The sequence below is a fragment of the Phycodurus eques genome, chromosome 2, assembly GCF_024500275.1.
Source record: "Phycodurus eques isolate BA_2022a chromosome 2, UOR_Pequ_1.1, whole genome shotgun sequence".
Lineage (NCBI taxonomy): Eukaryota > Metazoa > Chordata > Actinopteri > Syngnathiformes > Syngnathidae > Phycodurus > Phycodurus eques.
This window is the reverse complement of record NC_084526.1, coordinates 2,223,980-2,246,337: the sequence shown is the minus strand read 5'-3', so window position 1 is coordinate 2,246,337 and position 22,358 is coordinate 2,223,980. Positions and strand designations below refer to the sequence as shown.

Genomic DNA, 22,358 nt, shown 5'->3' with positions numbered 1-22,358 from the left:
TACGTCATCAAGAGCCGCCCAAAAGAGGTGGGAGGCGTCACATGGACGTCTGGCGTCCTCCATCTTTTTTCAAATCTTTGGAACTTGTTTTGTTACAATGTGTATTCAAAGTGGTTGTGATTATTTTTATTAACTACTTTTTTTCAAAATGTTCTGTATTGATAGCTTTTGACATTGGCCAAAAAGTACACCTCATTAAAATCGGTTGAGAAATTAGCAAATTACGACAGCGTCTTTTACGTCATCAATATCCGACCAAAAGGGTTAGATTTACGGCACGTGTCCTCATGAAGCGCGACGATGGCATATTCATTCAAGTCTTTCGAACCGTTTTGATGAAAATGTATCATAAATAGTCAGTAATTGTTGGGTTGATGGATTTTCCTTAAATTAATACGTTTTTTAACATACTAAATGGCCTTTCGTTTTGGGAGGAACCCTCTTGTCTCAACTGTTCACTCTCCGACACGAGTCCGGAAGTCGTCGACAAGAGTCCCAACAACAACGCGACCAAACTTTATTATTCCTCCAACACGAGTACAGGTAAGAAAAGTGCTTTAGCGACAAAAGTGCTTTAGCGACATTCAAGTCAAATTAAATGATCGCGTTGAACCGTTTTGAAAGGCAGACGTGTTCCTTCTTCCTGACATTCGTCGAGGACGCAAGCATGAAGATGATTTAGTTGGCGTAAAGTGAAAACGAAATCAATGTAATTCGTTACGACGAGTACTCTTGGTTGCTTGAAGGTTGTTCAACTGAGCCAAACGCAACTTGTAGCGCTAAGGCAGGAAAACACGCGTATCTGTTCTATTTTATTTATTTAACCTTTTATTTTGATTTGCATTGATTTTCGAGAAATGCAATTCTGAAATTTTTCATTTTTCATCATTTTTCAATTCTGATTTTTTTTTTTTTTTAGTGTGAAAGTGTGGAGTTTGACAATTCCTCCAATGAGAGGCACAACTTGTTGGCTTCAAGCTGTTTGTCACTCCCAGTTGTAGTGTGCTGTAAAACTGACACGTAAAACAAAGTTAAAAACAAAAAACAGTAAGGTTAACGCTAACATTCAGTAATGTGAAAAAACGTACACACGCTAACAGAAATTAGCACCGTTGTTATTGTATTTATAATCCTTTGGAGGCCACGGCTGTGACAAACCGAAGCTGTACACAACAACGTGTTGCGTTAACTAATGCACTGAAATATAGAATGCATAGTATGTTAAAACGTACGTATAAAATAACAGATTGGTGGAAAAACAAATGAGTCTGTGTTAGGAATGTGCTCATGGCTATACAGTATAATTTGGCATGAAAATAAATTATTTTAACTCAAAGTCTGGTAGGACTAGTAACCTGCTCACGATGGTAAATTGAAATGCAGGTCGTCCTCAGTATGTGTCTGTGCTCAACTGAACATAGTATGTTTTCGACTGAAGCAGTGATAAACTTAAAAGTAAATCGGAGAGGGAAAAATAAACGTGCTGGTTTCCATGTCTGTTTTATGTTTCCCTATATATATTTTTTTGAATACCGCAGGATGTGTCACCAGGTTAAACATCGCAATGTGATTTCTTCCCAGTAATCGTGCAGCCTTAACAGACGTGTTTCCTAAATGCTGTGCTGTTAGCAAGATGGCGCCCAGGGTGAACGACGTCATGCGTCTGTGCTGCGACATCTCGGCTCACGAGCACATCAAGGTGGCGGTCAAAAGCTCGGCCAAGGGAGCCATGATGGCGGGCGGCAGCGCCTTCGTCTGAGGCCTGGTGGGCGGACCGCCCGGCATCGCTGTTGGTAAGAACAACTACAAACCGGTTATCTCCAATAAGCACAAACAATGTCAAGCATTGGGGGAGGGTTTTATTTTTATTTTTAATAAAGAAGGCACTAATTGGTGGGGAAGCTCTATTCGGAAGCTGAATTGGAGTCATATGCTCTGACCTCTTTGTTCTGGTCAGAACCCGAGTCGCAGCATTCTGAATGAGCTTCAGCTGTTTCATGTTCTTTTTAGGGAGTCCAGTCAGAAGACCATTACAATAGTCAAGTGTACTTGAGATAAAAGCATGGATGAGCTTCTCCTAGTCTGCTTGACACATGCAAGCCTTCACTCTCATGTTCTTCAGCTGAGAGAAGGCAGTTTTAGTAGTTGATTTGATATGACTGTTAAAAGTCAGGCCGGAGTCTATCAGTACACCAAGGTTTTGGACTTGGTCTGTGGTTTTTAAGAGAGTGATTCCAGGTATTTACTAACAGCAATCCTCTTCACTGTCAAAAACAACAATCTCAGTTTTGTTGTGGTTTAATTGAAAAAAGTTTTGGCTCATCCAGTTATTTATCTGTTTTAGACAGCGACACAAAAACTCCATTGAACTGTAGTCATCTGGAGACAGTGCTGGATATAACTGTGTGTCATCTGCATAGCTATGCTAGTCAACATTAAGGTTCTTAAGAAATTTTCACCCAAGGGTAGCATGTACAGGCTGAACAAGAGGGGTCCAAGAACTGACCCTTGAGGGACCCCATAGGTCATTGCCATTCGATGAGATTGAACACTTCCAACGGTTTCAAAATAACTCCTTTCCTCCAGGTAGGACCTGAATCATTTCAGGACTGTTCCATTTAGTCCTACCCACGTTTCCAACCTGTTCAGCAGTATATTATGATCTACCGTATCAAAGACCCGAATTGACACCGTTCCCGAGTCAGTATTCAACCTTATATCATTTAGCACTTTGATAAGAGCAGATTCTGCACTGTGATGAGTTCGCAAACCTGATTGAAATTTGTCAAAAGGTCCATTTAAGTTCAAGAAATTGCTGAGTTGATTAAAAATAACTTTCTCAACAATCTTTGCTATGAAAGGGAGATTTGAGATGGGTCTAAAGCAGGGGTGCCAAAACTTTTTGGCTCAGGGGCCACATTGCCGTAAAAAAATGGTCATGCGGGCCAGCATTAATTTTACATGCTACCGACGAGGGGAATGCTTTTTTGTATTTTTATTTTACTGTTTTACTATGCTGTCTGCTGCTAGGTAGATCTTATAACTGCCTGACCTGGATAAATGAAGGTTAAAATAAAAATTAATGAAATGCAAAATAAAGTATTTTTATGAAATTTGACTCAAACTCAAACTTTATTCATCAGAATCAACAAACAACATGTTTGCATTCATGTGAAGGGTGATACTGAGATCTCGACTGCAGTAAATGGGGCAGGTCTGGCTCAAAAGCGGTGGTTTTAATGCGCAAGATGTCACGCAGGTGGGAGTCACTTCGTCTTGTCCTCACGCGGTTCTTATTCACGTTCATGACTGAGAATGTCTTCTCACACAAGTATGTCGAGCCAAACAAGCTCAACATTTTCTTAGCAAATGTACGAATTTCTTGGAACCTGTCTTTATCCAGCTGCTGGTAAAAGTTGACAAGAGGGAGTCGTTGGTACCGGCTGCGACAGCTCAATGAGCTCCAGCTGCAGGTGGGCTGGAACGTCACTGAGATCCACGGAAACGGTTTGGCAGATAGAACTTGTTGGTGAATAATACAATGGAGTTTTGTAGCTTTACCTCCTTCTTCGCTTACTTCGTGACACACTAGGGTTGATAATCCACTGTGCTCGCCAACCATGGCAGGTGCGCCATCCGTAATAATCCCCGTGATTTTATTCCACTTTAATTTTATGTCATGTACGGCGGAAACAAAAGGAAGCAAATAAATCTTTCCCTCTTGTTTGGTCCTGAAGGCTCTGGAGGTCAAGTAGCTCTTCACGCACGTTCATTTCACTGTCCACTCCTCTAAAAAAAAGTCAGTAACTGAGCGCTGTCGGATGCATCTGTGCTTTCGTCACAGGGTCACAAAAAAAATTCAATCTCCACTCCTTTTGCGTCCAACTGTCTCTTAATATCAGAAGAAACTTCTTCGATCCTTCGTGCCACAGTGCTACGAGCCAGGAAAACATTGGCGAACTGTTGCTTTTTCTCAGGACAAATGTTCTCCACCATTTTCATCACACAGTCTTGAATAAATTCACCCTCAGTAAAAGGTTTGCAGTGCTTGGCAATCAGCGTTGCCACCTCATAGCTTGCCTTTGTTGTATTTTCATTCGACTCACTGGCTCTAGTGAAAAAGTGTTGCTGTGCCGTTAAACCAGCTTCCAGTTGCTTCAATTTTTCACTGCGTTCGTTCCCAGTTAGCTTGTCGTAATTAGCATGTTCCGTCTGGTCGTGCCTCTTTATATTGAACTCCTTGAACACAGCCACAGTCTCTTGGCAAATTAGGCAGACGCAGTTGTTTCGAAACTCGGTGAAAAAATATTCAGACTTCCATTTGTCCTGGAAACGTCGGCCCTCGCTATCAACTTTCCTTTTCTTACTTCCAGTTGCCGTTTTAGAAATGGCCAAAAAACAGATCATGCGCAAAACGGCCCCGCGAGAGTTCAGCCACAAGTTTACTGCCATCCTGTGGTGAAATATAAAATTGCGCGTGTATTTTGGCCTGCCGGGCCACATATTATTGGTTTTATGACAGAGGCTTCGGGCCAGTGGAAATATGAACACGGGCCGGATTTGGCCCGGGGGCCGGACTTTAGGCATGTCTGGTCTAAAGCTTGCTAACATGGTTGCGTCCTGCGTTCTATTTTTATTTTTATTTTTTTTATTTTTTTTTATAGCAGAGGCTTAATGGCAGCTACTTTAAGAGCTTTAGGAAACACGCCTGACTGAAGTGAGCAATTGATTATTTGCTGCAAATCAGCGAGCACAGACTTTGCAATATCTCTGAAAAGGTCCGACGGTATTGAGTCAAGACAGCTCGTTGACGGTGTCAGCTGCTGAACAGTTTTATTCTGCAGTTTATTTGGTCAATTGTATCAAATTCTGACATGGTAACTTTTTATTTTTTGGGGCGGTTTTACGACCCTTATTCCAAAATTAGTGGCGTACTTACCGCGCGGCCTTAAGATCCACTTGAAGTTACGGGAAGTCTGGATTTCTGAGGACTTGGCACATTTAAGGGAGCTTTTTCTTCTGAAAATAGCCACCAACGCAAGCCAGTCAGGAAGCTAACGGATGTTCATGAGGAACGGTGAACGTGAGAAGTTACTGGAACTGGAAGACGCTGCTCTTGTCAGGACTATTTTCAGCCTGCTGGTGCAGACGCTTCTTTGCGGGAGTTATTTGCGGCAGCGGGAAAGGGTCTGAACGCCCAAATAACCTGCGCAGCTGCCATGACAGCAAGTGTTTGCCAACGGCTTCGTGAGCCAAAAGAAGAGAAGCTGGCCAGGGGGACGCCAGCGGGTCAGAGGGGAAGGAAGGAAGGAAGGCAGAAAAGTAGGTTTTAGTGAAGGGAGGATGGATGCAAGGATGCAAGAAAAGAAGGAAGAACAAAGGCGATTTAAGGAAGGAAAGGGGCACGTGTGGCTCTCAGGTGACGGTCTGACCGTATCCCCTTTCCGTCCTGCAGGGGGCGTCGTGGGCAGCCTGCTGGCCGGCTGGCTGTCCAGCGGTCAGTTCCGTCCGCTCCCACAGATCCTGGCCGAGCTCCCGCCGGCGCAGCAGCGCAAACTGTGCGAGGACGTGAGCGCGGTGCTGGCCGGTCTGAACTGGACGGACGCGGCCCAGCTGGTGGCCTTGGTGATGGGCAACGCCACGTTGCAGCAGCAGGTGGTGGCCGCCCTGCTCAACTACGTCACCAAGGAGCTCCGAGCCGAGGTGCGCTACAGAGACTGACGCGCCGCCTTCCAAACGACCACTTGCATCAAATTGGGCTTCTTTTGTCGAAAGCAACCTCTCCTTTTGATTGACACTTTCTAATCAGCTCTGCTAGTTTATTGTGCACACTTGTCAATTTAATAAAACACTGGAATTACTTTATCTGTGTCGATTGTCGGAATTCCCGATATTACGCTGCTCCGAAGCCCAAGAAAGTGTGGTCAAGCCGTGCTTTTATTTCGAAGGTCTGACTTTTGACAGGGATGTGTGACACAGATGTTGCCGAGCAGACCGGGAGGCTTGTCGCCGCATTGCCTTGATTGAAGTGTTTGAAATGCGCTTCTGTACCACTGTATAAATGGTGTGAAACTTTCAAATTTCCATTCCATTACCTTCTAAATCCCCGTTAAAAGGACATACAAGCGGCCGTTTAAGAGGACAAAGCGTTTATTTCCAAACAAAACCACTCTTAAGGCAGTGACGAGGATTAGAAAATAGAAACATAGAGTGTCTGGCATGTGAAATGCATTCAGGTAGAAGTAGTGAGGCAGTGTGCTTTGTTTCATGTAAAAGGCACCATTGGGAGCTCCAGTACTAAGTGTGTGCGCGTGTTGCTTTAAAAGTCTGCAAACAACAACAACGCTGCCGATGTGTTAAAAGCACCGCCGCCATGGTAACATCGTACTCACGTGCAAAATGGGGACAAGACGGCAAGAGCCTTATTTTAATTAAATAAAAAAAAAAAAAAAAAACTTTAATAGTGTGCTCAGCCCACAGGTCGGCGCATTGGAAAAGTGGACATTTGCGAGTCAAAGGCCGTAAAGGTAAAATGCCACCGGAAAGTATTCACACCCCTTCACTTTTTTCCCCACATTTTGCTATGTTGTAGTTATTCTAAAGAAGATTTGAGTGTAGTTTTCTTTTAAAATATCAAATATCCCAGAATGACAAAAGTAAAAATATTTTCAGACGTGTGCAAATGTATTGAACATGTAAACATAATAGGCCCGTAAGTATTCACACCCTTGGCGTAATATTTTGTTGCCCTCACGTCTTCTTGGGTATGTCTCTGCGAGCTTGGCACACCTGCTTTTTCTCCCATTTCTTCCCTGCAGATCCTCTCAAGGTCAGTCAGGTTGGATGGGTAGTTCCAGTAGACAGCCATTTCTAGGTCTTTCCAGTCCGGACTCTGGCTGGGCCGCTCGAGGACAATCGCAGGCTGCTCCTGAAGCCACTCCTTTGTTATCTTGGCTGGGTGCTTTGGGTCCTTGTCGTGTTTGAAGGTGAATCGACACCCTAGTCTGAGTTCCACAGCACTCTGGAGCAAGTTCTTGAAGAGTTTCTCTATATTTGGCAGCTGTCATCTTAGCCTCTATGCGGACTCGTCATCCAGTTCCTGCAGTAGAAAAGCAGCCCCACAGCATGATGCTGCCACCATCGTGCTTCACAGTAGGGAAGGTGTTAGCCAGGTGATGAGCAGTGCCTCTTCTTCTCCAGATATGACACTTGCAATTCAGGTCTAAAAGTTGACCAAAACGTTTCACCAGACCAGAGAATTTTGTTTCTGCAGGTCTGAGAATCCTTAAGGTGGCCACTCTACCATAAAGGCCTGATTGGTGGAGTGCGTTAGCAATGGTTGACCTTCTGGATGGTTCTCCCACCTCCGCAAGGGAACACTGGAGCTCCGCCTTAGTGACCGTAGGGTTCTTGTTCACCTGTCTGTCTGAGGCCCTTCTTCAGTTGGTTAGTCAGCTCGGTCGGACGGCCGGATCTAGGAAGGGTCCCTGGTGGTTCCAAACTTCTTCCATTTCCAAATAATGGGGACCACCACAGTGCTTTTCGGGACCTTCAACGTTGCTGAAATTCTTCCCCGGATTTGTGCCTCGACACAATCCGATCTCGGAGGCCTGCAGACAATTCCTTAGACGTCATTGCTTGGTTTCTGCTCTGATATGCACTGCCAACTATGAGACCTTATACACTGTAGACAGCTGTATGATGTTCAATCGACTGAATTTACCACAGGTGGGCACCATTCAAGTTTTAGAAGCATCTCAAGGATGATCAGTGGAAATCAGATGTCATAGCAAAGGGTGTGAATACTTAATGCTGAATAAGTCTGTAACATAGCAAAATGTAGAAAACGTGAAGGGGTGTGAATACTTTCTGGTGGCACTCACTGTCTGTGCCAAAAATAGTTTTGAGGAAAAACAAAAACAAAGACTTTACACTGTACAAAGAAGCTTCTAGAACTGATCTGAGAGCAGATCACAAAGTCTTTGAGACACGGTGTCACGGCTGGTCCGCAGAGTCAAACGATACATCTGATGAGAGACACACACGGACACGCACAGTTACGCACTGAGCTAACACACCCGTGTGTGTGTGTGTGTGTGTTCATGCATGTTCGTATGTGCATGCGTGTATGTTGTGCGTGTCACCTGCGCTTGCGTGTTGGGCTCCAGCCTGAGAAGACATCCCACCTGAGAGGTTTTGGTGTGAACCACGCCAGCTCCGACAAAGTTTGCGGCGTTGGGATCCACGCTCTCCAGCAGAGCCACGCCAAAGCCTAAAATCTAACAAGCAACAAAAATAACCACAACGGAGGTGTTAATAGGGAAAGGTAAAACAACAAAACAGAATATGTTAACTATACGAATTTTTTTGGGTAACTGTTGAAAGCCAACCTTGGCCTTGGTCACTTCAGTGTCCATCGGGTGTTTGGGCTTGAAGATCTTCTGGACTTCCTGCTGAGGGCTGAGAAGAGGGAAAACAAGCAAATCTGTGACGACTGATGCGGCTCTTTTGGGGCGTCTCCGCGTGGGGGGGCTCACAGGCCGAGCTGCTTCCAGCGTTGGAAGAAGTCTTGGGTCGTCATCTCCGTCGGTTGGAAGAACTTGTTGAGCATCACGGGGAGTTTGATGGAGATGTTTTGTGCTGCGCCGCCGTACCTGTGCCCACCCGCACACACACACACAGATCTGCCAGTCTGTCCATCTCATGTACAGTGAACACCTGCTATATTAAAGATTAAGCATTTTTTAATGAGTTTTTACAGTATACAGCCAAGTCCGAATTTAGAGTTGCGTGCCTTTAGTACCACATCGTGCCACAACGTGGAATTTCTGCAGAATATATTAACATATTAAAACAAAAATAAAACAGTGATAGTTTTATCGGGGAGATGAAAACAATTTTTTAATTATATTATTATTAAAGACTCAAAAGTTTCTGAAAACATTTTACAAGAAAAAAAAATCCTGATGGGGGGGTGGGGGGCGGGTGAGATTTTGGGAGAATCAAGTTATATTTTTACGATTCAAATTTTTTTCCCAGAAGAATTAAGTTGTATCATGACAAAACAAAGCCATCGTTTTATGAGAAAAATGCTAATTTATGGGTAAAGTAATTTGTAAGCGTCATGGCAAAGGCTGTCCGTAAATACTTCTGTTATGATATTTATTTATTTATTTTTTAAATCTCCAAAAATCATCGTCATTGTGGTTTTTTGTATGTCGAAATATGAGGGGGGGGGGGGGGGGGAAATTAATTTAATCCATTCTGGAATAAGGTTGTCACATAATCAAATTTGGAAAGCGTGATCATTTTGGGATGTCCTGTATAGAATAAGCGAGCGCAGGGGCGCCTACCTGAACTGGATGTTGAGTAGAGGGGCGTCGTTGAACTCCGCCACGCATTCGATGTTGAGGACTTGCTGAACCTGAGCGCCACCCTCGATCACGGGATCCACCGCCTTGGCGTGGACGTTCACATGTGGCTTGGTGATTAAAGAAAGAACCACGAAACGCCACTGCTGTTACTAAATTACCTGTGCTGGGGAAAAAAAATACAAAATCTCTTGCAGTAATGAAGTGCACACATTGGTGTGCGTGCTTTAACCACCAGGGGGCAGTGTAAAAACCGACAGATGCGCACAGAGCAATGAAAAGCTGCGTTTAAAAAAATAATAATAATAATTAAACTTCGAAAGGATATGAGTTTGGAGTGTGTCGTCACTGGTCACCGACGAGGAGAAGCCGAGGAACTGGCTGGACGTCTTGTTGCCAAAGAACACGTACATGCGACCTGGAGGGCCCACGTTGAACATGACGAGGACGCAACATTCATTCCACGAACTAGTACGCTCTTTGTGCTTACTAGGACATGGGCAATTCAGCACACTAGTAGAATAACTATGTGTTACTAGTGAGGCAAAACTGTATAGTAGTTGACATCTGTATGCTTTTAGTACTACTCGTGAAGGGCTCCATGTGAACTAGTAGAATTTTATGTCCCTAGTAATACCAGCAGCACAGAGTTGTCCACTAGTGCACAGTTTTGCCTCACTAGTAATATGTAGAGGACAGTGGGGGGGGGATTACTTGTAAGTTGATCTACTAGCGCGCTAAATTGTCTTAACAGGGAGGCACAAGGAGCTTTGCATTCACGACTACTACTAGCACCAGGTACACACTTCTGTGTGGCCTCTCGCACATTATGTATGACAAGTTGAAGTGTTTCCAGGGGGAGGGGCTTCACCCTCATTTGCATAACGTGCAAGAGTCTACAGGCAAAGATCTCGGCGGAATGAACGCTGCTCACCCAGGTTCTGCCGGTACTCGGACTTCAGGCCAATCTGCAAAAGGTGATTCTCATAGAGGACACCGTTGTTCTTGCACACAAACCTGCGTGAACACGTAAAAAGACACACACGGCAACACGACAGCGGGGTTTACGCGTGTTCGGAGATCAATACTGAAAACGTGTAAGGACTTAAGAACTATGTAGTGCTGAATTGTGGAGATGAAGCGTTAAAACTGCTTTTCACCATTTCAGCCTGACTGCTTTTTTGGGGGCGTGGCTAAAACGACAATATCGGCATCCGGCATGAGTTGCCCCTCCTCCACTATTAAAAGAACTCGTATTGGTTTTAGCGGGACAAACCTGCCGAAACTCTCGTCAGAGACGTCGGGCACAGGCGGGGAGGCGAAGGCGGAGGCGGGCTCCGGCGTGGCGTCCGAGAAGACGTCCACCAGCAGACTGGAGTTGGCGGCGGCGGCGGCGGGCGAGTTCAGGTTGAGCAGGTCGTTGAAGGGATGCGCTGAGTTCTGTGTGGGACGCGTGAGACAAAATTCATCTCGAAAGCAAACAAGACTCTTGCTTTCTCACAAAACAACGTTCATGCAGAGTTTACGCTGTGGCGCGCGGAGCCGCAGGCAAGCGCACTTGCTAAACTCGACAATGACAAGCAAAGCCGGAATGTTTTAAACCCAAAAAAAGAACTCGCGTATCCATGCTATCGGCACAAATAAATGAATCGTTAAATTGCATGTTTTAGCAAATCACAACACCGTAAACGTTGTTAAGCCTCAGCTTATACGCAATCATGGGCCACAACATTAGGCACACATCATTCGATGTGGGCTCTCATTAGGTCGTGCAGCTGCATCTTAAGCAGGGAGGGGGGGCACAGATAATGCTACAGTCGGGATGTACCATCGTGCCGGCAGAGAGCATGATGGGAACAGAGTGGGCGGGACGGGGCCTGTTGGCGAGAGGCGCCATCATCAGTGAAGGAGAGGACTGACGGAGGGAGGAAAAAGCAGGGAAAAAGAAGAAGTGAAAGTCAGCGTGCAGACAAAAAGCAAAGCGAGCACGTGAAGTTGGGGCGTTACCGTGGCGGCGGCGGCGCCGTTCTCGCCGTTGCAGTGTTCCGTAGCGCCGTTCACGTTGCGCCTCGTGTCGTCGATGCCGGGCAGATTGCCGGGTCCCTTCTTCTTCTTCAACTTAGCCAGGATGGAAGACTCCCTCTCTGGAAAAGGAGGCATTTCTTCCAAGACGGTGGCCTGTGGGGCAAAACAGCTTTTTAAAGTTCGTCTTGAAATCCAAAGCTCCATCAGATTGGAATAGTTTACCAGCTGACCTAAGCGCCATCACGGCAATGCCTTTGTTTAAACACTTTTCTTTCAAATAGACTATATCGTAGATTTGAAAGCACTATTTTTTTTTTGATGGGCTTTTACAAGTTTTACAAGGCAAGTTCTTTTTGCCATTTGTTTTGCTCGTGATGTACGACGGGACCCCCGCTCAGAAACGAGACGATACATCTCTCGGGGTTTATCCGAATAAAAATGTACAAGACGAGTGGCAGTTGAAGATACCAGGATGTCCGTGGTGGCGATGCAGCTGAGCCTCAGGTACTCCACGGCCCTCTGCTGCAGCTCCACGTCGGCGTTGCGGAGCTGGCTGTCTGAGCGCAGAACCGCCTGGATGGTGCCCTTCACCTCCGGGAACAGGTTGATGAACTTGATGTAGGCGGACAGCAGCAGCGCCCGCGTAGGCACCGAGCACAGGTGGAACTTCGAGTGCAGCAGGTTGAACTGGACCAGCGGGCTGAAGACAACACCCCCCACCCCCACCCCCCCGTTTGATTGTTTAGCAAGTGTATTACAGCAAGTGAACATACCGCATGTACCTGGAGCGCGGATCTCCAGCAATCAGGTTGCCAAACTCCCCCAGGATGTAGCCTCCCACTTTGACCAGGTTCTCGTGGCAGGCGGGCGCCTGAAGAGCCTACGGGGGGGGGGGATTCGCCGACGGTGAGATGGAAGTCCAAGGCCACGTCTCGTCGGCGCTCACCTCAAAGACGGTCTTGGCGGCGTAGCCCTGCACGTCGTCTCTGTTGATGACGATCTGGATGACGCGATACCACACCTCCTCGCTCACGTGGTCCCCGGCGAGGCGGATGAGGTTGAGGATGGTGTCCACGTACCAGGTGTAGTCCACCGCGTACTTCTCGGCCAGGATGGCCACCTTGAGCACCTGGAGGGGAGGAAACCGCCGTTGAAAATTGGATTTCTCAAAGTCTGCACACCCCTCTTCAAATATGTTACCTAAAAAAAAAAAAAACGTTCAAAAGATGGTACTGCGCACGTTACTTTCTCAAAAATTGATTGACGGATATATTTTTTTTTATAGTGGAGTGCAAATATTAACAAGTAAGCGTGACGTACTATCTCCTCCCGGATGGAGTAGTCGGCGTTCTCCAGGTAGCTCAGCATCTCCGCCACGATCTGCTTGGCGTTGCTGCGGTCGCACATGGCGTAGAGGAGGTCCACCGCACGCTGGCGAACGCTCACGTCTCGCTCCGTCTGCCGCAAAGACACGCGGCAACAGATCGTTCCAGGCTAATCTGATGACGACCGCCGAACGGAGCGTGCAACATAAGCGACAGAAAGCCAAAGATCTACACGTGTAAAGATTCATTTCATAGGGTAGTAGTTTGCAAGCTATCGTTTTGAAAAAGGTCTAACTATAAAGTACACGTTTTTATAAATGTGCTATATGAAATTAAGTAGAACATGTTATTTCTCGGTTAGTTACAATTGAATTCATGTATAATGTACACACATTTTAGCACATTTAACAGCAAAGAGCTTATTCTTTCGCTCGACTCACTGTTCCTTTATGCACAAGGAGAGCTTTTCAAGATGAATTCCAAAAATAAAAACCTTTTTTTTTTTTTTTTTTTCCCCTTCTTCTTCTTCTCAAGTGTGTGTGAATTACAATATGTTGTGATGATGGTCTCACTTCGTCATTTTTAAATAAGCGTGCAGTACTTTTTCTGTTTTGTTTCTGCAATTGTTCAAAGAGCAGCAGCAGCAGGCGTGCGCTGACCTTGAGCGCGTTAATGACGGTGTCGATGTGCGTCTTGACGGCCTCGTGGGAGAACTCGGAGCTGGCCAGGGTGCACATGCTCTCCAAGGCCAAGTAGCGCAGGTTGGTCTCACGGTGCTGCAGGAACTGACCCAGCTGGTTGCACGCTCGCACCAGCAGCGTGGGCTCGCTGCAGTCGGTCGAGAAGAAGAAATGGAATTCCCGTTGCAATTAGATTTGTGTCTTTATGTTATGTTGCAAACATGTCAATGACTGTTTCTGTCACGGTTTGAGTCGAGGTCAGCAGCAGTAGTAGTCAACCGCATTCTGGCACCCGGAAGTACATCGGCGCCTATTCTTTCCAAACACTATCAAATGGTCTATTGAGTGTTTTGCTGCTGAGAGTTGGACCTGTCATGGTGGATGATGAGCGAAATGGCTTCAAAGAGAACGGCGTTCTTGGCGTTGGAGTGCTGAACCTTCTTGGACTTGGGAGGGTCCTGGGCTTTGTTCAAGATGGTCTCCACACATTCTGTCAAGCGACTTCGCAGCGCCGTGTCCTCTGTGGAAGACAACCGGAAGACCACTCACTCGCTTCCACTCGCTTCACTTCAGGGAAGATGTTCGTTTGACAGCGGACTGCACTGCACTTGCTGCAGTGGTAGAACAACGCATTATTATAGCTAACAAAAACCCCTGAGAAACATCTCAACAATCAGAATACGAAATAAATAATCAAAATGATTTATAATATAAATATTAGGTAGGAGTGGGCTTTCTTAAAAGTATTGCGAGTTCCACTTTTGGGATGTTAATACAGACACAATACAATCGGTGGTAGTAATCCCATCACATCTGCGTAGGTGAGGACTTGAGCGCAGGCACACGCACACGCGCGAGATGTCATGAGGACAAGAATACGCACCAGGCGGAGGGTAGCACTGCAGCAGTCTCAGCAGTTTAACGGAGAGCCACGGCGCCGCCACAAAGTAGTACGTGTAGTCCTGAAGGTCGATGGACGCCGACGTCACAATCTGCGCAAAAATGTTTTCTATAAAAGCTGATTTATTTATTTATTTGTTTGTTTATTTATTTATCTCCCCCCCCCCCCCCCCAGCTAGCTGCCCAGCGACACCCACCCTGCTGAGTCGGGCCACCGCCAGCGACACGGACGTTTTGAACTCGTCCGGACTCTTTTGGGCCAGCCTGCTGATGAGGCTGGTGGCTGCTGTCACGACACCCTGAAAACACACAAAAAAAAAAAAACACACATTTTTGACTTCCACTTAAATCATATCTGTCAGATATCAAGTATTGGAATTGGTATCAGTATCGGCAACACCAAACGTATCGCCCTTCATCCGGCTTAAATATGTATTGGGTGGATTTTGAGTAGCATTTGGATTTATACTCCATATGTACATTTATTTGGTAGATAGGAAGAAGCAATCCTGCCAGCAAAGTGTTACCAGGTGCTGGTCGTTGAGCAGGTGGACCACCCTGGACGTCCACTCGCCCATGCACACCAGGTCAGGTGACGTCCTGTTCAGGCGCAGGAGGCAAAGCGCCGCACTCTGCTTCACGCTGTCCATGGTGTCCCTGAACACAATCTTGCGATTAGAAACATCTCGCTGGAATGGTATGAGAATACAGTTACATTGTTTTCAAGAAAAGCGAACAAGAACAAAGTCGGATCTTGTCGAGGAAGTCGCGGTCGGATTTTTCCCAAGTTTGTGACAAAGTCAAAGTTTTCAGAGGTGAAAGTCATATTTTAACAATTATACAAAAAGCCTTCCATTCTGGAAAAGACCCCTTTATTTGCTAAAAAAAAAAAATAGGACTGCATTCTTTTGTTCGTGAAAAAAAACAAATAATAATAAATAAAAAGTAAAAGGGGTCAAATGAGAATAAAGCCGTATTTTGACAAGAGAATGTTGTGGTATTATGATATTAAAGTTTTGCTGAATGGAGGGAAAAATAAATATAATATAATTTTAAAAAAAAAAAAAAGACAATTCTCATTCATTCTGCGTCGGTCCCCATACGAACACACGCACCCGGCCACGAGGATGCGGGGGATGTCGGTGGCGAAGGCCTCGGCCATCTCGCGGCTGCCCACGTTGGCGATGCAGTGAAGCGCCAGGTTCATGAAGGTGGGGTTGCGGCTGCTCAGGTCGTTCTTGATGGCGTTGTTGATGAGGCGGATCAGGTCGCTGTTGGAGTTGACCAGCACCGAGATGAACAGGTAACCCTGAAGGCAACACGGGGCAAAATGACACCGTCGCAGTCTGCTTTCATGGAGGATAACAGTAAACTGCGGATATTTGTTGTTGACAGGATGAAATTTAAAGTTAAACTCGAAACAATCGATTATCAAACTCGTTTTATTGTTGCGCCTCTCGTCACAACGGTGTCGCAGGAACGGAATCTTTCAGCGCTGGGAGACAATGTCATTTTCAAAAGCTTCCACTTCAACACCCCCTCATAAAGTTCGCATTTTTAGCTCTCCAAAGCGTAAACGCGAGGCCAAAACCAAATTTGACCGTAGGTCTTAAGGGAACACGTGGGCTTACAATTTGTTTCTCCGTGTACTTGTTGGAGCTGAGCAGGTTGACGGCCTCCATGTGCCCAAAGTCGATATCGTGGCCCAGAAGGAAGATGAAGAGCAGCTTGCACACATACTTTTTCTTGCTGTAGCCGTCGAGAGCCTTGTCGCCTGTACACACACACGTGCAACACAACGTCAGCCTATTGCCAGGAAGGAGACATATTGTTTGTGTTCCTGATACAAGCTATAGATATAAACTTCATCTGGCAGATTTTTGACTGTTGTGAGTGCGTTTGGAAAATGCTGTGCTGTTTGTTATGTACGCACTTATCATGTCCACTTACCTTTAAATTTTGATCGGATGTTGGCCAGTTCCTTGTTGATCCTCTTGATCTCCGCCTCTTTACTTTTACCTGAAAACAAATACAACAATACAAAATTACAACAACAAAGATCATCAACTTCCGTTTGGGTCACGTCCTGTTTTCGGCAGATGATTGACAGTAAAGGCTAAATCGCCTTTTGTTGACTAGGTCAAGACTTTGATGCCTGGGGTCGCTGTTAATAATGTGACGTTTTAACAATATGGTTATGTAAATATGGCACCAAAACCATGTATGACTCGCACTTGTCATGAAATCAATCATCTACAAAGTTGAGTTCGCTATGAATTCATGTATTAAACGGAGTTAAATAGGGATAAATGAGTACAATTAGCACAGCGACTTTGTGAAAAGTTCTTTTCAACACTTATCTGTAGAGCTGAGTGATTATCGAATATTTCCAGTTTATTAGTCAGGATGGTTCTTTTTTTTTTTATCATTTCAAATTTTTATTTATTATGGACTAAGTACATAGGGCTGCAACTATTTCTGGAATTACATGATTATTTCTGTCATTTAAAATGAAATAGTGGCCGATTAATCGTTGACAATCGAAATCCTTTTCCAAGAGGAAGTACTTTTTTCACATTACCTGTAAAGAAAATAATATTTAATATCGCTCTACTGTTTCTGTCAGTTCTTTTTGTCGTAACTGTTAATCTTGCGACATCTGAATAACTATATAAAAATAAAAAATAAATAAAAATATGATACCTCAACAACGTATGACTCGAAGCGATCATCTTCTAGTTAGCAAGTAGCAGTTAAATCGAGTAACGAGTGACAAGTGAGTCCAAACCTAACGCGGTTGCTATGTGACCCTTTCTTGTCAGGACTTTCCAAGACTTGAAAGTGTGACATTTGTGTTAAAAGTGTGTGGCGGTCACGCCCTTCGTCGTGACGTTAGCAGCTAGCAGCTAACAGCTAGCACTAACAGCTAACAGCTAATTAGTTGGTCGGCTCGCCGTCAAAATGTCACGAATTTGCTTTTCCAAGTTGCGACTGAAGAGCGTCCGCACCCCAGGAAACAACAGAAATCACTCAATGACGTCCAGAAGCGACTCCTCGTTTCCAGTTGAACACTTCGTCAAGTCTTGTTTATTCGGCGGCTAACTTACAGTTCCTGATGTCGGAGATGAAGACGGCCAGGCCGCGCATTCCGTCCCCTTTCGACACCGCCGGCATGCCGTCGTCGCCCCGCTAAGGTCACACGTTCCGGCCCCTCGTCCACACTCGTTCCCAGCGGCCAGGCGGGCAGGCAGGAGACGCCGGCGTTCCGCGCTGTATTTTGGCCGGCCAGCAAGCGACAGCGGGCGGCTTGAGCGTCCCAGCAACGATCGAGACAGACAGGAAGCAGACGGGGCCGCGATCCGTACCGAGACACACGCGCCCTCACTCGGGCCGCGATCCGTACCGAGACACACGCGCCCTCACTCGGGCCGCGATCCGTACCGAGACACACCCGCCCTCACTCGGGCCGCGTTCTATTGGGTCTTGACACACGGCTGAGCAGAGTTTTTGGACCAGACAGATTTTTGGCATCCAAGATGGCGCCGACACAGGTGGACGCCTCTGTAACGTGCTCTCTAGTATTCACTTTTAAACCAAATACCCCCCTAAAAAAATAATAATAATAATAAAATATATATATATATATATATATATATATATATATATATGTACCACAGTGATGCCCAACATTAAAATACAGTAACTAGAAGGTACAAGGTACTTTTATTGTCAATTCTTCAATATGCGTAAAACATACAGAGGGTTGAAATTACGGTACTCAAGGCCCCGCGGTGCTACAGAAGACAGTATACAAATAATAACATCAATCTTCTTCTTTTCCTTTGGGCTTGTTCCTTTCAGGGTCGCCACAGCCCGTCATCCTTTTCCATGTCGGCCTTTCTCCTGCATCCTCCTCTTGAACACCAACTGTCCTCATGTCTTCTCTCATGACATCCATCAACCTTCTCTTTGGTCTCTCTTGCCTGGCAGCTCCATTGCTCTGGACGGTTGACCCCAAGTATTTCAAGTCCTCCACCCTTCCTATCTCTTCTCCCTGTAGCCTTACTCTTCACTGCAGATCGCAATGTCATCTGCAAACATCACGGTCCACGGGGATTCCAGTCTAACCTCATCTGTCAGCCTATCCATCACCACTGCAAAAAGGAAGGGGCTCAGGGCTGATCCCTGATGCAGTCCCACCTCCACCTTCAATTCGTCTGTCACACCTCCAGCACACCTCACCGCTGTTCTGCTGCCCTCGTACATGTCCAGTATTATTCTAACATACTTCTCTGCCACTCCAGACTTCCGCATGCAGTACCACAGTTCCTGTCTGGGTACTCTGTCATACGCTTTCTCTAAATCTACAAAGACACAATGCACTTTTCCATCAACATCCTCAAATAATACATCTGTGGTACTCTTTCTAGGCATGAAACCATACTGTTGCTCGCAAATACTCCCTTCTGTCCCGAGTCTAGCCTCCACGACTCTTTCCCATAACTTCGTTGTGTGGCTCATCAACTCTGTAGTACCCGCTGCTCTGCACATCACCCTTGTTCTCATCATCACGTGACATTCCAATACACATCAGTTGTTTCTTCTTTTAGGAGTGATAAGTATTCATCGCTTAGCATGACGCCAGAAACATACTTAGTCGCCATTTTAGTCATCATGCAGCAAAGACAAGGAAAGATGTAACCAGTAAATAGGCGAAACAATAATAGAATTATTAGAATTGGAGTGAAAATTTTGAGGAGGCCACTCGTCCATCCGCCAGACGTAAACCAAGAAAAGGGATCGAATCCCTTGTTGACAAAATCTCGTGTTTGAGCATCTCTCACATCTTTCAATGTCTGTATGGCGGCGGCCACTTCTTGTCCATCAGCAGCATTGTCAGGAATGAATGTACAGCTAGTGTCATTTACCAGGGGGACCCAAACGCCTCCTTGCGCTGGAGTCAGCAGATCGAACACCATTCTATTTTGCAATACCATCAATCGCATGCTTGATATTTCTTCATTTGCGGCTTCCCAAACTTTTATACGAGCGTTTATAAATAACCCCAATAGATAATTACCGTCTGTATTGTCTTTTTTCTCGTTGTCCTCATGCTCCTCAGTTTGTTGCGTTCAGGAGTCTTTAGGCTGTACGAGAAGAACCTCTGTCACGGACTGTGTGTTGAGATCACATTTGCGCTCCTCAACCGGCACGGAGGCAGGCTGTGGCACCTCCTCGGCCGCCATCTGTTGGAGGTCAGGTCCTGCGGCTTCACAGCTCCTAAACAGCTGCGGGAGTTCTAGGAATCAAGCTTCGGTACCTGCCTTTTGCACATCCGACAAGTGGATCCAGGAGGGGCGCTCTGCAATCCGCACAGTAGTAGGTGTTGTCAGCAGAACTTGAAAAGGTCTGTCCCACCTTGAACTAGACCAGCACTTCCGCTTTATGACTTTGACGAGGACCCAGTCACCAGGTTTGATGGGCGTTTGGCCCTCCTGCAAAGACAAAGGCTCATCCGGCAGCTGGTTGCACATTGCTACTTCTTTATCCTTTTATGATTTCCTCATATCGTCACTTAGATCAATCTCTTGCATTTGTTCAGGAGTTATTGGAAAATCAGTTACTGGTTATTTAAAAACCAAATTCCAATGAAGTTGGGACGTTGTGTTAAACAAATAAAAACTGAATACAATGATTTGCAAATCATGTTCAACCTATAGTTCATTGAATACACTACAAAGACAAGATATTTCATGTTCAAACTGATCAACTTGATTGTTTTTAGCAAATATTAATGAACTTGGAATTTTATGGCTGAAACACGTTTTTAAAAAAGCTGGGACACGGTCATGTTTACCGCTGTGTTACATCACCTTTACTTTTAACCACATTCAATAAACGTTTGGGAACTGAGGACACTAATTGCTGAAGCTTTGTAGGTGGAATTCTTTCCCATTCTTGCTCGATGTACATCTTTAGCTGTTCAACCGTCCAGGGTCTGCGTTGTGGTATTTTACGCTTCATAATGCGCCACACATTTTCAATGGGAAACAAGTCTGGACTGTAGGCAGGCCAGTCAAGTACCCGCACTCTTTTACTACGAAGCCACGCTGCTGTAACACATGCAGAATGTGCTTTGGGATTGTCTAGCTGAAATAAGCAGGGCCGTCCATGAATAAGACGTCGCTTGGATGGCAGCATATGTTTCTCCAAAACCTGTATGTACCTTTCAGCATTAATGGTGCCTTCACAGATGTGTAAGTTACGCATGCCACTGGCACTAACACAGCCCCATACCATCACAGATGCTGGCTTTTGAACTTTGCGTCCATAACAGTCCGGATGGTTCTTTTCCTCTTTGGCCCGGAGGACACGACGGCCACAATTTCCCAAAAACAATTTAAAATGCGGACTCGTCGGACCACAGAACACTGTTCCACTGGGCCCGAGCTCATCTCGGGCCCAGAGAAGCCGGCGGCGTTTCTGGGTGTTGTTGATGAATGGCTTTTGCTTTGCATAGTAGAGTTTCAAGTTGCACTTACGGATGTAGCGCCGAACTGTATTTACTGTCATTGGTTTTTCTGAAGTGTTCCTGAGCCCATGCGGTGATATCCTTTACGGTTTTTGATGCGGTGCCGAGGGAGCGAAGGTCACGGGCATTCAATGTCGGTTTTCGGCCTCGCCGCTTACATGCAGTGATTTCTCCAGATTCTCTGAACCTTTTGATGGTATTATGGACCGTAGATGCTGAAATCCCTCAATTCCTTGCAATTGTACGTTGAGGAACATTGTCCTTTAACTGTTGGACTTATTTTCTCACGCACTTGTTCCCAAAGAGGTGAACCTCGCCCAATCTTTGCTTGTGAACGACTGAGCAATTCAGGGAAGCTCCTTTTCTGCCCAATCATGGCACCCACCTGGTCCCAATAAGCCTGTGGGATGTTTCAAACAGGTGTTCGATGAGCATTTTTTTTGCCACCTGTCCCAGCTTTTTTTTGAACGTGTTGCAGCTATAAAATTCTAAGTTCATGATTATTTGCTAAAAAAAAAAAAAAAAAAAAATATTAGTTTGAACATTATATCATATCTTGTCTTTGTAAGTGTATTCAATTAAATATAGGTTGAACAATTTGCAAATTGTTGTATTCTGTTTTTATTTATGTTGAACACAACGTCCCAACTTCATTGGAATTGGGGTTGTTAATGGTCCAAATAATTTGTGGTATCCCATATTGTGGGATGATGTGTTTACAGCAATATCTGTATTGTTTTGATCTGTTCAACTCAATGAAATCCATGTGTATCCTGTGGAACAGATATTTTGCTTGAGGAAACTGCCCTCTTTTCGGTCTAACATTTCCTTGTGAGTTATGTTTAGCACCCGATCACGCATCGGAATCCGTCTGCAACAAAGTTTTCATTTTCTTCTATTGTCTGCACCAACCCTCCTGTTGAGACATGGCAAAGCCCATGGCTCGTAATTGCTGCCCATTTGAAGAGGCCTTTTGGAAGTACCGGTCTTGAGGCGTGTGTATGTGTATCTATTTCCTTCAAATGTAAAATGTAAGTGTCAGCTATGTGTTGCCCTGATATGCCATCCTAGATAGGTTCTCCACAGATGTACATTTTTACTGTATTCTATTCTTTTGTCACTTGTCGGTTTCCAATCTGTGGCTTTTTCTTTTTCTTTTTCGCCACATTTTCTGCATGTCTAGCATGGTTCATAAAAGTCATCTAAGGTTTGGGTTGGCATGCTCACATTATGCTTTCTAATCCACTCTCTTACTTCTGCTTTCACGCCTGTCAATATGGCATTTTTCAATTGCCGTTGGTACGCGCCTCCTGGTTGACCGTCATCTATTATGCCGCTGGTTGTAAAGCTTTGTAAAGCCGATGCTACACTCCCTCCTTCTCTCTGTTGTTGAGTCTCATCATCCTCCCTCCGCACATTCCACTGATCCTTCATGTTTTTGTTTCATGTATCTTTCATCACCAGCCAACCAACCACCGTCAGCAACACCCCCGAGGACCGCAGATATGTTGGCGTCCGGCTCGAA

The 22,358-nt window shown here is 45.4% G+C and overlaps 2 protein-coding genes across 4 annotated transcripts; one reads left to right on the top strand and one right to left on the bottom strand.

The window, feature by feature from the left end:
• The first annotated feature begins 9 nt into the window (after positions 1–9).
• LOC133395172 (uncharacterized) lies at positions 10–5,849 on the top strand. Of its 2 annotated transcripts, XM_061663900.1 has the most exons (3): positions 10–543; positions 1,630–1,793; positions 5,456–5,849. In XM_061663900.1, the coding sequence occupies exons 1-3, from the start codon at positions 415–417 to the stop codon at positions 5,793–5,795; spliced, it is 633 nt and encodes a 210-aa protein (XP_061519884.1). In that variant the 5' UTR covers positions 10–414; the 3' UTR covers positions 5,796–5,849. The 2 variants fall into 2 exon arrangements, 1 of the variants encoding a protein (XP_061519884.1); XR_009767210.1 differs by lacking the exon at positions 5,456–5,849 and having other exon boundaries at positions 1,582–3,052.
• Positions 5,850–6,132: 283 nt separating this feature from the next.
• On the bottom strand, positions 6,133–17,739 carry LOC133417382 (AP-2 complex subunit alpha-2-like). 2 transcript variants are annotated; one of them, XM_061705131.1, is made up of 23 exons: positions 17,409–17,735; positions 16,252–16,320; positions 15,933–16,075; positions 15,417–15,610; positions 14,829–14,958; positions 14,499–14,600; positions 14,285–14,393; positions 13,771–13,921; positions 13,381–13,549; positions 12,717–12,854; positions 12,343–12,525; positions 12,179–12,276; positions 11,865–12,096; positions 11,379–11,549; positions 11,200–11,286; positions 10,648–10,811; positions 10,306–10,388; positions 9,700–9,789; positions 9,354–9,477; positions 8,538–8,654; positions 8,391–8,460; positions 8,145–8,279; positions 6,133–8,027 (listed from the first exon to the last, which is right to left on the bottom strand). In XM_061705131.1, the coding sequence occupies exons 1-23, from the start codon at positions 17,473–17,475 to the stop codon at positions 7,950–7,952; spliced, it is 2,904 nt and encodes a 967-aa protein (XP_061561115.1). In that variant the 5' UTR covers positions 17,476–17,735; the 3' UTR covers positions 6,133–7,949. The 2 variants fall into 2 exon arrangements, with proteins under 2 accessions (XP_061561115.1, XP_061561106.1); XM_061705122.1 differs by lacking the exons at positions 6,133–8,027; positions 8,145–8,279; positions 8,391–8,460; positions 8,538–8,654; positions 11,200–11,286 and having other exon boundaries at positions 9,430–9,789; positions 17,409–17,739.
• Positions 17,740–22,358: the final 4,619 nt, after the last annotated feature.

Excerpts from the sequence above, each read along its gene's own strand:
- LOC133395172 (XM_061663900.1), top strand. The coding sequence starts at position 415 with ATGGCCTTTCGTTTTGGGAGGAACCCTCTTGTCTCAACTGTTCACTCT. Across the intron at positions 544-1,629 it reads TTCCTCCAACACGAGTACAG|CAAGATGGCGCCCAGGGTGA; the intron begins GTAAGAAAAGTG and ends CTGTGCTGTTAG. Across the intron at positions 1,794-5,455 it reads ACCGCCCGGCATCGCTGTTG|GGGGCGTCGTGGGCAGCCTG; the intron begins GTAAGAACAACT and ends TCCGTCCTGCAG.
- LOC133417382 (XM_061705131.1), bottom strand. The coding sequence starts at position 17,475 with ATGCCGGCGGTGTCGAAAGGGGACGGAATGCGCGGCCTGGCCGTCTTC. Across the intron at positions 13,922-14,284 it reads GCAGTGCTACCCTCCGCCTG|AGGACACGGCGCTGCGAAGT; the intron begins GTGCGTATTCTT and ends TGTCTTCCACAG. Across the intron at positions 9,478-9,699 it reads TGACGACACACTCCAAACTC|ATGTGAACGTCCACGCCAAG; the intron begins ATATCCTTTCGA and ends TCACCAAGCCAC.